At 33.7% G+C, this 15,567-nt stretch overlaps 1 protein-coding gene across 1 annotated transcript; it reads left to right on the top strand.

The window, feature by feature from the left end:
* The first annotated feature begins 568 nt into the window (after positions 1-568).
* On the top strand, positions 569-15,003 carry LOC130621486 (signal transducer and activator of transcription 5B-like). Its single transcript, XM_057436776.1, has 28 exons — positions 569-760; positions 2,030-2,120; positions 3,345-3,401; positions 3,480-3,569; positions 4,037-4,153; positions 4,236-4,317; positions 4,804-4,856; positions 5,783-5,863; positions 6,396-6,544; positions 7,076-7,127; positions 7,282-7,391; positions 7,570-7,638; positions 7,713-7,778; positions 7,910-7,951; positions 8,117-8,156; positions 8,445-8,498; positions 8,795-8,836; positions 9,214-9,288; positions 9,424-9,516; positions 10,591-10,738; positions 11,082-11,134; positions 11,544-11,638; positions 11,970-12,100; positions 13,117-13,186; positions 13,298-13,380; positions 13,790-13,850; positions 13,931-14,000; positions 14,394-15,003. Exons 1-28 carry the CDS (start codon positions 630-632, stop codon positions 14,613-14,615), a joined length of 2,427 nt encoding a protein of 808 aa, XP_057292759.1. The 5' UTR covers positions 569-629; the 3' UTR covers positions 14,616-15,003.
* The last annotated feature ends 564 nt before the right edge of the window (positions 15,004-15,567 follow it).

Raw genomic sequence — 15,567 nt, 5'->3', positions numbered from 1 at the left:
AATAAACAAATATGATAAAACTTTTTTCATTTCTCGAAACTTTTTAACAAAAGCAATTGCAATAAATGAATTCCAAAAAAAAATCATCCAAATTGTGAAAGGGAGAAAGAATGACTTAGGAGTTGATGCTTTTGATGGCGTACAAAAGTTTCATAGGAAGTTGTTGAATAAACCTGTTTTTTTAAAAGCAACTTCGGATTTAGGTCAGATGTCAAGTTGCTTATTTTTTAGTTAATATCTAGGTCCAAAGTTATTCAACTAGTTTTCGTAATCTACGTAAGAAGGGAAATGAAGTCATATTTTTGTTAAAAGTATGAAGCAAATAAATTTTTGTAGTTTTCTTTTCTTGCAGTTGTATTTGGTTTGTTTTGAAAGCGTTTCTCTATTTCCGCAATAAATAAATTATTTGTGCTTATATATTTATACAAAACTGAATTGCTTAATAATTTTTCAAATCCAGTTCAGTTGTGTATAAACGAGTTGCCTATGTAAAAAAAATCGTCTACAGCTGAATCTTCCTGAAAAAGCCTGTAGGGTCTTCATGGTTACATATCGAATAAATGTTATTTTACTTCTTATATTTCTAGCATATAAATATTAGTTTTGCAGGTAACAAAAGCTGCTAAAAAATGGGTATCTGGAATGATCTACGATCTCTTGGCGAAGATTATCTTTCTAAGTTACAAGAGTTGTATATGAAAAGGAATTTCCCATGGGAAGTCAGGGGAAATTTCGCTGATTGGTTTGAAGAACAAAACTGGTAATGTAGTTCATATTTCACTGCCTTTAATACAAGATTTGTGTGAGTGCACGTGCATATTTTTTCATGGCACTTAAATTCTTTTTAATATTTCAACAATATTAAGTAAGCGACACATTTTGAGAAACAATTGCTTGAATTTATTTAAGTGGATGTTTCGGTCGAAAACTTTTGCAAATTCTTCCGTACTTTGCAAGTTAGTATGCTAAAACGTCTTTGATCTGTGAAAGTAAGTAATGTTGGTGAGGAAATTTTCCACCAATGCTTTACTGATTGTAGGATTAGGACGGTGTTATCTAGTCACAGGAATGTTGATAGTGTGACTGTAACTCGTATAGCTTTAAGAATAGCACATTCTTACTTTCAAAGATGAACCAGGTTTACAATCAGAATTGTAATCTTTGTTCTTTTACTACCTAAGAAGATCCTTTTACTGAAAAATAATGTACAATATCACAATCAGTATCATCAGTTTTTTTAGATACTTTTTATATGATAGTAGAAATTTAGTACACCTACACTTAAACGAGGTACATCCCATGCCCTATTCTTAATCCAATAACACTGTTTGTGTACCCCAGTTACTGCAAAAAAGCTCATTACTGAAAATAAAGTTCACAGGTGTTCGTTTTCTGCATATATATGTCTCTTGTTACCTCCACTCACTATTTCTTTTGTTTTACCCATCTAAGTTGTTCTTCCAAGCAGGTACATAGCCTACAAATTTGCACAATATTATTGAAAGAAGATTACGTCTCTCTCTATTTTATTGGTGATCCTTTCAGAATAATTGTAAACTCGTACGTTATTGTTACCGCAGTGTATCTGTTCTTGCAAATAGCTAACCACTTTCATTAGCAACTGGTAAAATCTACATTTTATCATGGTACCTAATAAATTGAGACTCTATCCAATGTCACTACTAGATGTTAATCCAAACTGTAGTACATCAATGTCTGATTTTTTCCTCATGCTATCATATGTTTCAGTAGTTTAATCCCTTTTTCACTTGGTGGATTCACCTTCCATTCTTCAAACAAAATTACAATCATACTTGTCCTTTTCTTTCTGTTGAACTTGCTTTCTTATCAACGATTTTACTGAAATTATTTTCTAAAGCATGACAGTATAAAATACTTTCAGATAACAAATCTTCTTCATTCACCAAAAATGTATTGTATTGTTTTGTTGCCATATTGTCGACAGTTTAAAATCATGCCAGTGCGAATAAAATTGAAACTCTGAAAGATGCCTTTTTTGTTTTCCAAGGAATTTTGATGAAAAAAGCCACACCAATGTAATACGAACACAGGAGCTTCTTGACACCTTGCTGAAAAAGCTAGATGATCTATGCGCAAAGGTAAATTCTTTTAATTATATTCCTCGTTCACTGTAAGTCCGTACCTTGCCTACTTTTTTAGACGTATTATTGCAATTTGCGCTTTGCAGTACCTAATTTACAAATAGCAAAAATGAGTTCCGCGAAATATATCTATGTAAAATTACTTCCCTACATTGAGCTTCTTTAAAATATTTATAAAAACGATTGTTGGCTATTCCTTTTGTTATGTCGGGAGGGGGGGGGGGGGGGGGGTATATTATGTAAACAGTCAATGGAGGCAATTTCGCTTCCCTTTGGGAAAAATGTAACACTCGTGTAAGTGCTGTCTTGTTTGTAGAGGATTATAGTTTGGTTTTATTTAAAACTTTTAAAAATGTTTAGAATATACAAAATACGGATGATAAAAATATTAAAAATATTCGATATTCCCCAAAGAATAATGCAAAAATAGCATTTTTGCTCATAAATTGGCACATAAATTTGAACGATATTTAAAAAAATTAAAAATATTTTTTGCGTTTTTTAATACAGTAGATTGGTCTTTAAAAGGAAGAAAATGGTATCTGCTACTAAGAAACTGAATATAATTTTTGTAATTTTTCTATATGACGTTAAATATATTTGTTACATCATATAGTTTTGGACTTTTTTAAGGAGCCTAAACATAGCACTAAAAACCACCCAAACAACTTATTTTTAATAAATATTCCAGCAGAAATTATTCATAACGCTGTTGCCGGGTGTAGATTATTGGAATACTGTCTTTTACGAAGCCGGAACATCGAATCGAATAAAATTCCTGAGAATACATCTCTAAGTTGATATATTCTGCAATTTCTAAGAATTATTTACTTAGCTAAGAATAAACATAGAAATTACAAAGATTGCGACGGTGCATATTTGCACCTTTTTCAAGAACTGTCTCTCAAATAAATATAAATTCGAATGTTTATGTTTTTTACATAAAATAAAATTAATCGGATATTGTCTATGGTCGAAAATTCTTACTGCACTACACTGAGCCTAAACAATTAACAGAGTACTGATGCGATCTTGCAAGAACATTAGTTAAACTATTTTACCTTGAAGATCAAGGTCAAAATTAGGTTTTTTATACTTTGCACTTGCTCATCATGCAGACTGGAGCAAGAACCTCGTGCTTTACCAAGCAACCCCCAAAACCATCTAGCCACACGCCCATATTACATATATCGATGAAGCATTAAACTCGTCTCATTTCAGCCTCACGATGATCTAATGAATCAGATGAGACTGTACGATATAAGAAAACAATTTGTAGTAAGTGTTTTTCTCCACCAACGCTGAAGCAGTTTAGAATAGGTTTGGGGGAGAGTGTAGCAACTCTTTGTACTGTAGGATACTTATGGTGGAAAACCAGAACTGTTTGTGGCAACTGTTCGTGACATTCTAAATGAAGAGCAACAACTTCTTGCTTTGAAATCAATGGTAGGTATTTAAATTTACTTGGAGTTTATCAGTTGATGAACTAGAACTAGTTCCAGGTATTATGTGTTTCGTGGGGTATAATAATCACTAAATTTGACATAAAAAATGCGATGTGCACCCTCATTTATTATACTGTGTTCTTTGCCATTTTGTTAATGTTTTTCTAATAAATGGAGCTAAAGTTATTGGTTCTCTTCGTGGTTTATGTCAGAGGCTTGATCATACACATTTTTTGCCTTAGACCATTCCCAATTATTTTCCAAGGTTCCTGTGTATGGTAAATTTATTTTACGAACTGTCAACTGTCAAAATGGCTACCCTGTCTCTCTAAAAGACAAGGAGATCATGTGAATATTTAGTGTAGGATAGAAAAATTAAATCTGATTTTTCCCTTTTGATACTCCTTTAATTTCTAAGTCACTCTTGAAACCAAGAAAAAATTTGTGTTTAAAACTCTGTGTATTTAGAGCTCAGTGACATTGACTCCAGTAAACAATGTAATGGTTGATCAAGTACTTCCACCACCACCTGCTATTCAACCCGATATTCGACAAACATTGCACGAGTTAAAAAGTCGAGTCATGGTAAGAAAAATTTATTCTCTAATAAAATTACGATCAACTTTCAAGGGTATTAAGATTTGTAACTGTGTGTGTTGTTTCCTAGGACCTTGATAGTTATGTTAAGGAATATCGAAACCGCCAAGAAGACTTTATCTTACAGTATCAAGATGTGTGCAAAGTAGAAAGTAAAGCTATTTTTTCTTGCATCTGATATTTAAGCTTAACCGTGGCTCCAAAACATGAAGTCATACTTAGAATTTTAATAAGCATGTGAAATATGTCTTGCTCTTATTTGTGGTCACGTTTTAAAGTTTGGTTTAAAACCTGTCGCAAAAGATCTGTCCATAGATTTGTGAATTATTTTGGTCTACCTTTTAGACGTTGGTATTGTTGAAGCAAGGGCATAACAAGATGTTAACTGTTTTTTTTTTTTTTTTTTTTGTTTTTTCGTTTTTAATCGCACAATTTCATCCATACGAAGAAAAAGCCTTCGTTTTTAATTCATAGTTAGTTTTTAAAACACAATTATAAAATGCATAACATCTTTTATAATATCGCGAAATTTAGTACCAATTAGATTTTGCTAATCAAAAGTGCTTAATTCCGACAATAGTCAATGAGTTATATATTTGTATCAATGGCGTTTATTTAATATCTTTTTCTTGTTTCAGATGACATTCAACAGTTGAAGAACCAAGCTTTGACAGGTCAACGAGAACAGCAGGTAAATATCTGTTATAAAACGTTATTTGCTAAGTAGACTTAAAAGGCGCACTCTGAATGTATGTTTACCACGAGCTAAAAGAAATGGTGTCATCTCATTTTTAAGTGCATAGATTGGTTTTTTATAAATTTATGTGAGTGTTTCAACAAATTATCTAAATTATCTCTCTGTTTTTTTTGGGTTTTTTTTATATTCTATTTGAATCAGAATGTTGTTAGCTTCAGATGACCATGTTTGACTGGAACGCCTTTGTCATTTTTAAACATGTTCTTTAGCGTTGCTGAAGTGCGTCTAAAATGTACGATATCAGTGATTTCATAGAAAATCATGTTTATATTTATAAACAACTAATCGTTGCATAGGTGAATATTTATCATAGCACATCCGTATTTCATTCTCAACAGAGAATGCTTCACCCCGATCAGACCTCTGATCATGACGGGCGAGTATAATGCGTGTAAGTCATACTGAAAGAGAACTACTTTGTTCATCACTACCATACTGCCTGGCAGTGAGCGGGATGTGCTATGATAAATATTCACCTATGTATACACACCATCCGGATAAACTATCTGAGTTCATCACTAACATATTGCCGCCCGTGGTGTAGTGGGTTCGTGTGCGGCTCCCAGTTATGGGGACCGCGGATCGAATCCCGCTCACTGCCAGGCAGTATGGTAGTGATTAACAAAGTAGTTCTCTTTCAGTATAACTAATCGTTGATCTCCTGCTGTTTATTCTTAATAAGGAACCCCTTGAAAAAACAAAAATTAGTAACAGTAATAATACTTTCTGTTATCACCAAGAACAAACTGGTGTAAATGCTCCCATCAATGCAGTGATAAATGCATTAAATGAGTAATTTACTGTCAGTTCAGAAGAATTTGAGACGTTTTTACCTTCTTTTTCGTTTCGATTTCTTGCAGACGCAGATGATGTTGAAAAGAAAACAGGAGATTGAAAGCGTCTTACGTGGGAAGGCAGAACAGCTTTTAAAAGATAGAGAGGTATAAATATCGACATGAATAAAGGACCATAAAAGGTGATGTTTTAAAGCCTGAAGATCAAGAATGCACAGGGAAAATCAAATAAAATAAAAATTTTAAATTGTCTGTTTTAAAGTTGTTATTGATTTCGTGACAACAATTTTAATACACCTAGACTTTTGTTACAAATAAAGGGCGGCATACCGAAAAATTGAGGAAATGTCGCTAATTTTAAGCTTACAAGTTTGAACTAGTCAAGAGATTTTGCCAAGAACAAGCTAGTAAAGTAAACTAATTTGTTGGTTGGTGTTGTTTTTTAATTTTTTTTGAAAAAAGTGTAAATTGAAGTAGAGTTACTTTGTGCATTGCTACCATGTTGTCTAGCATAATTCGTTCCTACAGTACGTGCGGTAGTATGTTAGCGACGCACGCTGGTGGCGGTTTAATTTTAAAGTTTCATCATGGCACATTTGTGTGTCAATTTCCTACTTAGAATAGCTCACCCCGATCGGACCTCCTATCATAAATCTACAGGTATTTACAATCTTTTCAGAACATCATTACTAGTCTGATAAACATTCAACAACAAATCGAAGTGGTTGGATCTCGTATCGTGGAAGAATTGCTAAGATGGAGGATGATGCAACAGAAGTCATTAAGTGGTGCTCCCAAGCCTGGTGCATTAGATGAGATTCAGGAATGGTAATGCTAAGCATATTTCAAAAGTTACATCCCAAACATAAAAACAAGTCAAGTGCTAAAGGTTAAGAGTATATTAAACGCTAAGAAAAAATTTTTTATTTCGCCACTGTAGGTATTACTAATCTCTTCAACAGAGATAATCTTCGTTGAAACATGTTGCACTCTATCCGTCAATAAATTATACTAGCTGTGAAACTGTGGAAAAATTCACGGGTTCACTCGTCGGCAAAATGAATTACCGTGAGGTAATTCGAAGTGAAGCTGTGCGCAGCCATTTTGAAAAGACAGACTACGGGTATTAATGTCCGAGATTATAAAATGGTCAATTATATTATTTGGTTTTATGTCATCAAAATAAAGCTTTGAAATTAAAATATTCGACTTTTCTGCCTTTATTACTGTACCACAAGTCGAAGGTGGTCATTCTCATATTTCTTTTGTTCTAAATAATAAACCTATTGTGTTAAATCTGAAACCTCACCCTGATGTCCAGAGCAGACATTCTTAAATTTAAGAATATTTTTTTTGCAGGTTTGAAAACTTGACAGACATCTTGTGGCATTTTTATTCGTTAGCTGCCCAGGTGAGTAGGTGCCAAAATATATATTCTAAAGGGGATTTTGAGAGTGGTAGAATGGGAAGGGGATTTTGAGAGTGGTAAAAATTTTAGTTTTGTTTTTTTACATTTTTCTGTAATATTTGTTTATCATAATTGTTACCGCTTATTATACTTTTAGTACAAACTGCTTTTTGATACGCTTCCAATCACGAAATATGGCATTGAAAAAGAACAAATCGAAAAACTGCTGAAAGACGTTGTAACCAATCTTACAACACTTATCATGAGGTATGCATTTTGTTTCTTCATACAGTAAATATAAACTTTGTAAAATGTAACTTCCAATGGTTTAATTACTGACGCATTTCAACAATACAGAAAAAATTGCTGAAGCCAGTATCTTTCACAATAATGTTTAAAAGTGTGTTTTTTAGCAAATTTGTATTTTCTTTTTTTCTGTTTGTAGATCCTTCATTGTAGACAAACAGCCACCACAAGTTCTTAAAACGCAAACTAAGTTTCAAGCTTCTGTAAGGTAAAACGAATTCTTCCTGATAACTTGGTTTTTAACTCTTTTGCTCAACTAATTTTATCTCTAACTCTCTGTAGATTACTTGTTGGCTCAAAGCTAAATTTGCAGATGAATTGTCCAGAAGTGACTGTATCTATTTTAAGGTATTAAATATTCTCCTTCTTTTTTATAAAAAATGCTATACAACTTGTTCATTGTTGTTTTCGTCGTTGTCGTCGTTTTTGTTGCTGGTCTTGTTGTTGTTGTTGGTCATATTTACTTGTTTTTGTTTCAGCGAAAAGCAGTGCAAAGATTTAGTGCAAGGCAAAAAACTTGAGTACGTTCAGAATTCATTTAATATATTATATTATTATTGTTGCTGTTAATATTTGTTACCCTCTCTTGGTGATATCTGGCCAATTTTAAGGTCGTCGTAAAAACAATTTTCTTTTTGATGTGAAATTCTAGAATTTTCAAGAAGTTTTCTTTTTTTATGTTGTAGAGAGATTGGAACTTGTGGTGATATATTAAATGAAAAATGTGTAAGTTCAACTTTAATGTATAGTTACTGTAAATAATTGATGATTGGTCATTCTTTCCTTTTGGTAATCCAATGACATACTAATTACTGTAATATTACAGACATTTAAATCAAAGATTTATTGCTCTTAGAAATACAACGTAAAATATGTTAAAATTACGTAGAAATCGCTGTTCGTTTAAATATTTGCCAATCAAGATGGGTTGCTGTTAGGTGTAATCCTATGAATAAACCAAGGAATATTTTTCATATTTAATACTGATGTCTTATAAATTGCAGATTATTTTAGGTTATGGAACACAATAAAGACAGAACGACTTTGCAAGCTGAATTTAAAAACTTGGTAAAGTTATGCTCTTTAAAAACTTTTCACTTCTTTACTGTTGTTTTTTTGGTATCTTAAATTCTATTTTTACATTCTGTGTGTTTGTAGCTAAGACGCTTTTCAACACGTTCTGAGGTGTTTGTACAATATACCTTCCATGATAGCAATGTTGCAGTAGCATTTGTAGGGTTATCGCAATTCGTGAGAATCTCCGTGACTAGCAATAAATTACACATCAGCATCACATTACATATCAGTACACATCAGCTGCCACACAATGTATTTCACACTTGTTTCTCTCTCTTCTTTTCTAGCAACTGAAAAAGATAAAAAGGCAAGACAGAAAAGGTCAAGAGGTCTGTGTTTTAGTTGCATTATCCGTATGGATCATTGAAAATATATATTTAACTAGTCGGTTGCCCGTGAAACAATCCACGGGTTCGCCCGTCCTTTTTTTACCGCATTGCCTCAGTCTCGCTACTTGCGCAGCTAAGTTAATATTTCGCGTGACAGACAGAGAGATGACGTATACGGGTATATTTACTATAAGCTTGTATTTTTACTTGAAAGAAAGTCTCCGAACGTCAAGTTAGACGAGTTATCTGTTTACAATTAGACCAGTTATCTGTTTACAAGGATTTAGTTGTTGTTAATTATCCTTCTAGTTAAAATCAGTTTCAATTTTGATGAAGTGAATTTAAATAATATTGCATGTTACTGCATTCTTTTTCAGTCTGTGCTGGAGGCGAAAAGTGCTTTGGTATTTTCTGCTAAACTTAATATCAGTGGGGATGAATTACCTGTTCTGGTATGAATTCTTGTAGTACTGTCATTTTAACTTGCTGCCCGATGGTCAGATTACTGGTTGGAAAATAAAATTTGTTGCTTGGATTCTACACAAACCTTTGGTGTTATACATTCCACAATTTTATTATACCTATAGTGCATGTCTGTTCCTGTTGTTGTTGTTGTTCATGGCAACCAAGGTCCTAACTCGGAGGCTACTATTATCTGGGACAACATGTTTTCAAGCCCTGTAAGTAGCTTTACTTTTTCCTCTATATATGAAACGAAATATCTGGCATTGGTGTTTTCTTGCCAACACCATTTTAATAACTCTTCTCTTCTGTGAAGAAAATAGATTTCAGATTCTGACAAGGCAATGTGCATGAGTTTGGTTGCACTTTTTAAGGAAGCTCTTATAAGGCGGGAATGGGCGGATGGTAGTTGGTTAATTGTTTGTTAGCTCGCTTGGATACAATTGAGACTAAATAGATTAGAATGATGTCACCCAATTTAAAATGACGGCATCATATTTTTCTACACGTAAAAATTACTAAAACAGCGGAAGTAATCTTTGAAATAAAAAGTTGCAAACTAGAATGTGTACTCTAGAAATGGCGATAAAGGTTATGCTTTGAAAAAAAGTCTATTTTATTCCCACCCACCTGTTTATCAATAAGTAATGGTGACAACAGGCATGACGTCATACCAAATATTGTTTGTGTTAAAGCTAACTAAAAATTATTAAAAGTCACTAAATTTTCACACCTGGAATGGTACACTTTAAAAGTTTTGAAAATAAATGTTGTTTTCTTCGAACAACAGTATGTCTGCGGCGAATTGCTGAAGCTTTCAGGGAAACAATATTCTTCAATGATTTCCACTTATATAATCACATTTTGGGGAGTTTTTTGAGTGAAAATTTTATGTTTGTGTTTATCTGTACTTTTCTTAAATACTTAGTGTAAATCAAGTTCATGCCCGGAGTTTCTTTTCCGTAGCGAGGTTGAGTGTTAACTTCTACTTTTGGATTTCCAATCTGTTTAATTACATTTGTAAGCTTGCTAAAACTGTGCCGTGCTAAAAACCCCAACGAAAAAGAATCTAGTCTCTAAACCGTTTAACTTGATATTAAATGTTAAGTATTAGGTTAACCAATTATTCAATGTCTCCTGATTTAGGCCTAACATTTCTTGATCGCCTTTTTTGTCATCATTGCATCTAACATATAACAACTCTACTTCCTACTCGACCGATACTGCCAATTTCTGTGATCTATGTTCAAAATAGGAGGTGTTTTCATCATGCTTTTGTTTCATTTTCTTAGGATCGAGAGCCCTTTGACGTTCCCGAGGAAGTCGCGTGGAAAGAAATGTCAGTTGCTCTGAATGCGCGATGGATGATGACTACCGAACATGAATTACATTATGAGCACCTACTGTATTTAAGGGAGAAAATTTCCTCCAATGTAATAGGTAAGCTTTGCTTCAAACCCATTGACACAATCCTGTTCTCTTTTTCATTCACGCTGATTTCGGTGGTTTACTTGTATTTTTTTCGAAACCCTTCTCACATGAGATTAATTGGAAACTTATTTTAATTACGTGTTTCCCAACAACAGCAGTTAACCTAGGATTACCTAGGTTAACTGCTGATTTTATTAATTCTGTTATAACGTTTTTCCTCTTTTTTTTTAAAGTACTTGCACACGGAGACATATTTTTTCTATCCGCCTTTTAAAACAGTCGCACTAACACATGTCATCACACCTGGCTGAGTATTTCTTGTGAAGTAACTGAACGATACCTCTTTTTTAAGATCATGACCATATCACGTCGGATAGCAAAGTACCTTGGGCTTTATTCAACAAAGTGAGTGTTTGTTTTCTTTCTCTGTTAATTATCTACCTCTAAATGTTTTATAGAACTTTTTTGAATTTTCAATAGTTTGTGTGTAGTTGTGTGACCTGAACAGAACATCTTAGAAACTTAAACTACATGTTTTAAATAAATCGATTGTCTACCGAGATTGCCTGTCTGCCGAGATCGACTGTCTGCCGAGATCGACTGTCTGCCGAGATCGACTGTCTGTCGAGATCGACTGTCTAGCGGGAGCGACTATCTACTGAGATCGACTGTCTACTGAGATCGACTGTCTACTGAGCCTGAAATTTAACTGCGGGATAAATCTGATTATATGTTAAGAAAGTCTGGTGTGGTATTAGATTGGATGTGTTCGAGATAGTAATTTTTGTTAACGATGAGTTTATTTACTATTCAGGAACCTCTAAAAGGTCGTACATTTACTTTTTGGGAATGGTTTCACGGAGCAATTGAAGTTGTGAGAAAAAACCTGAGAGATCATTGGAAGGACCAGTAAGAACGCTATTTCTGGGTTTTTCTATGTGCTTGTTATCTTTTTGCAGCATTGCCATTTTGAAAGAAAGTTAAACGCAGGGCGGTCCTGACAACTTATTAGAAATTTTTTTTTTTCAAAATCTAAATTTTTGTTCTTTTTTTTTTTTTTTCATTGGAATTTCCGTTTCTGTCGAACGAAATAACTTCTTGGGAAAAGGTCAGAAAATTCCTGGAAAGCTCCTGGAAAAGTCCTGGAATTTATTTTTTTGATAGTGAGTGCTCAGCCGGAAATGATTGTTCGACTTTTACGTTGCGTCTCAGTCCACTGCCATGTCTTTTTTTCCTTTAGATGTCTAGAATTTATGTCACGTCAAACAGCACATGCTAAGCTATTAGAGAAACCTCCTGGCACCTTCTTGATCCGCTTCAGTGATGGTGAACTTGGTGCTGTCACGATCGCTTGGTGTTGCGAAAGAAACGGTTAGTAAAATACTCAAAATGATCACTCGGATATTTGATTTTTTTAAAACATTTTTTATGAATAGAGAACGATTTTTTTCTTCATCCTGGAAAATATTTTATTAACATTGTAAGTACAATTTTTAACTATGATACATAAAACAATTTTTGAAAAATTGATTATTTTATCAAGAGTAACTCTAACTTTACATAGCTTTTTTATACTTTTGTTCTAAAATGTAAATTGGCAAACACGTTTTCAAAAGATTTATTGTCCTATCGGCAAAAACAATTGCAGTTTGTTTTTCTAGTTTTAACATAGAAATTTCAAAATATTAAATAATGTTAAAAAAAGGCAGCCAAATTAAACCAACTCCAAATTTAAATTTTTTCATACCTCGCCAAATTAAATACATGTCAAAAATCATTTCACCCCATCTCCAAATGAAATTCGCGTCTAAGTTCGTGCCAATAAGATCGTTGCTTCACAGGTCCTTAGTTGGCAAGCTATTGATTTTTTTAGAACATTAAGGCTATTGTTTCGTATTTTTCCAAACTCATTTGTGAAATATGTAATATTTTATTTGCATCGCTTGTACCCTGCTTTATAGACCAAAAGAACTAAATAAATAGTGTTTCTTTCTCTGTAATGGCTGGCTAGCTGTGTGTTTCTTTCTCTGTAATGGCTGGCTAGCTGTGTGTTTCTTTCTCTGTAATGGCTGGCTAGCTATGTGTTTCTTTCTCTGTAATGGCTGGCTAGCTATGTGTTTCTTTCTCTGTAATGGCTGACTAGCTGTGTGTTTCTTTCTCTGTAATGGCTGGCTAGCTGTGTGTTTCTTTCTCTGTAATGGCTAACTAGCTGCGTGTTTCTTTCTCTGTAATGGCTGGCTAGCTGTGTGTTTCTTTCTCTGTAATGGCTGACTAGCTGTGTGTTTCTTTCTCTGTAATGGCTGGCTGTGCTGGAAGGAATTAGAAAGACGTTTAACTGCCTAAAAATATTTTAAAAGACACTCTTTTCTTATCATTTTTTTGTGTAGGCCGAAGAGACATCTGGTATTTGCAACCCTGGAGTACGAAAGATTTCACTATCAGAGGCCTAGCTGATAGGTTAGCTTGAACGTTCGTTAGTTAATACTGATGAGTATTTTAAGCGTTCGTTTGTTCTTTGTTTCTGTTTTTTTTAATATTTATTATGTATTTCAACATTTATTCCACAAGGATATTCGATATACCCGAACTCACCCATTTATTCCCGGATATCCCAAAGGAGCGAGCATTTGGCAGGTTCCGTTCAATTGAAGGTAAGTTAAGAAAATACATTTTAACTATTCAGAATAACTAAAATGACTGAAAAACAAATCCATATGTTGTATTTCTGTTTATTCGAATTTCACAATCCTGCACGAAATTTGTTGAGACAAAAAGATTTAAAAAAATAAGTCACAGTCAGTGACTTATTTTTGACTGTTAAAAAGGTGGCAGAAAAGGTGGCATAGTTAGTGAGAAGGCTGTAGTGGTTAAATTTAACCGACATTCACTTAGCTTATCTTCATCCTGCTACTTATTGCTACAAAATCACACAGACTTTTAATACTGTTAAATGCTTGATTGTTTCTCAACACAGATTTTTAACTTGTTTTTCCAATAAATTGAGAAGTCAATCATTGATTATTTTGTGAATGGTTTGTTACGTGTAATGTTTTTATTTAGTTCCAACAAATCCTGATACCTTCTCTGGTGGTTATGTCGGTGCCGGCATTATTGCTCGCATGTAAGTTACTGCAGATCGTTGGAGATAAATAAAAAACGCCTGTAATTTCTTACTGGTATTGTGATGTTTTTTTTTTCTAGTCTTCCATCTATTAATACTATGAACCAATTCGCAAATTCGCCTCAGCCAGTGACACCAAGCAATCAAATGGTACGTGCGTTAAGCTCTATCATTTGTCTATCAGTGTGTTTTGTAAACATCAAATAAATTGCTCAAATAAAGCTGCGCGCGACCATTTTAAACAGAAAAACTGTGACTATGTGGAGATATTCGATAATATTTTACGCCGCTTGCCTTAATTACTACCCGCACGAGAAATATAATTTTTTTCGACCCGTCAATATTTATACCAAATTAATAGAAATTGCGTATTAATTTGCATTTGCATCGACAAGAAAGTTGTTATAAGGTAAACAGAGAAACCTTTTCGGCTGCCGTTTGTTTATACTTTATTCAGTTTAATCTGTCACCTCGAAATAACTCATAACAAGAAAATTCTAAAAGGACATATCAGTGCGATAACATCTTTGTTTTGCTTTACAGGAAATAAATGCTATGGGACCTGTTTCTTCTCCACATGAACCTGTTCCATACTCACCTCCGCCTGTAATACCCTCGATAGGAAACCAAGGACTTTCACAGTCAGCCGAGTTACTATTTGATGAAAATGACACAAACTACCAAAGAATGTTTGACGATGTGACAACCAGGGATCCGGTGTCTAATGTGGAAACCTTCACACACTACCTGTTGCAAAATAACTGATTTGTCGACTCGCACCAGCAGTATTGTTTTGTAACAATACTATTTTTGTTGTTGTTGTTTAGTTAGCTGTGGGAAATGATCTCTGTTTATTTTGATATTTATGTAATTTTTATCCATCCAATTTTCTTTATCATTTTACACTGTTCGATACACTCATTTTTTAACAATCCCTTATTTCATTTAGACTTTGACCAGAGCGGCGATTATTTAAATTTGCCATTGTTTATAAGAGAGTGTATAGTGACGGTCTTGTACATATCTTCGTAGATAAAATTGTAACTTGTGAAGTCCTTATAGTAAATATATCATATCATAAAACACTACCTGCGGCTCCGACTTGCGAACCTTCGGGTGATATTTTGAAAATTAAAATGCCGATGAAACAAAATATCTCGTAATCCGTGAACTTCTCTTTACACCCTTCCACCCATTCTCTTCTACAAAACAGAAGAAAAATCCTAGGAGCTTAACAATTTCCGTAGTGAAGGCGATATATGTCAAGCCAAGAAACCTTGCACTGAATGATTCAGCATTGAGCGTTGAAAATAAAACCTCAACAGCCTTGCTTTTAAAAGAAACAATGTTAAAAGCCTGCGCACGAAGCTATAAATAAAACTAAAAGTTGCCGCATGATCAAGAATAATTAACTCTCACAAAATGTTTTTTAAAGCGACAACATATTCCACGGAGACGCAATATTAGTCTGCATTTAGTTTTAAAATATAAAACAACGTTATCGTCACTTCAGATTACATAAAAACACAATCTAGATCCTGTCATTAGCTTCTCGTAGCTAAAGCAGTCAACTGGCTTTTCTTATTTCACAGAATGAGTTAAACAAATTTTGTGGATTTCTTTACAAAACTGTCAAGTGAGTTTCGAAATTTTTATAAGTGTGGAAAGTCAAAGCTAGCTAATTTAAACGTTTGAATTTAACATGGACTGAAGACCT

Source organism: Hydractinia symbiolongicarpus, chromosome 12 (genome assembly GCF_029227915.1).
Source record: "Hydractinia symbiolongicarpus strain clone_291-10 chromosome 12, HSymV2.1, whole genome shotgun sequence".
Classification (NCBI taxonomy): Eukaryota; Metazoa; Cnidaria; class Hydrozoa; order Anthoathecata; family Hydractiniidae; genus Hydractinia; species Hydractinia symbiolongicarpus.
This window is presented reverse-complemented; position numbering and strand designations above follow the sequence as displayed.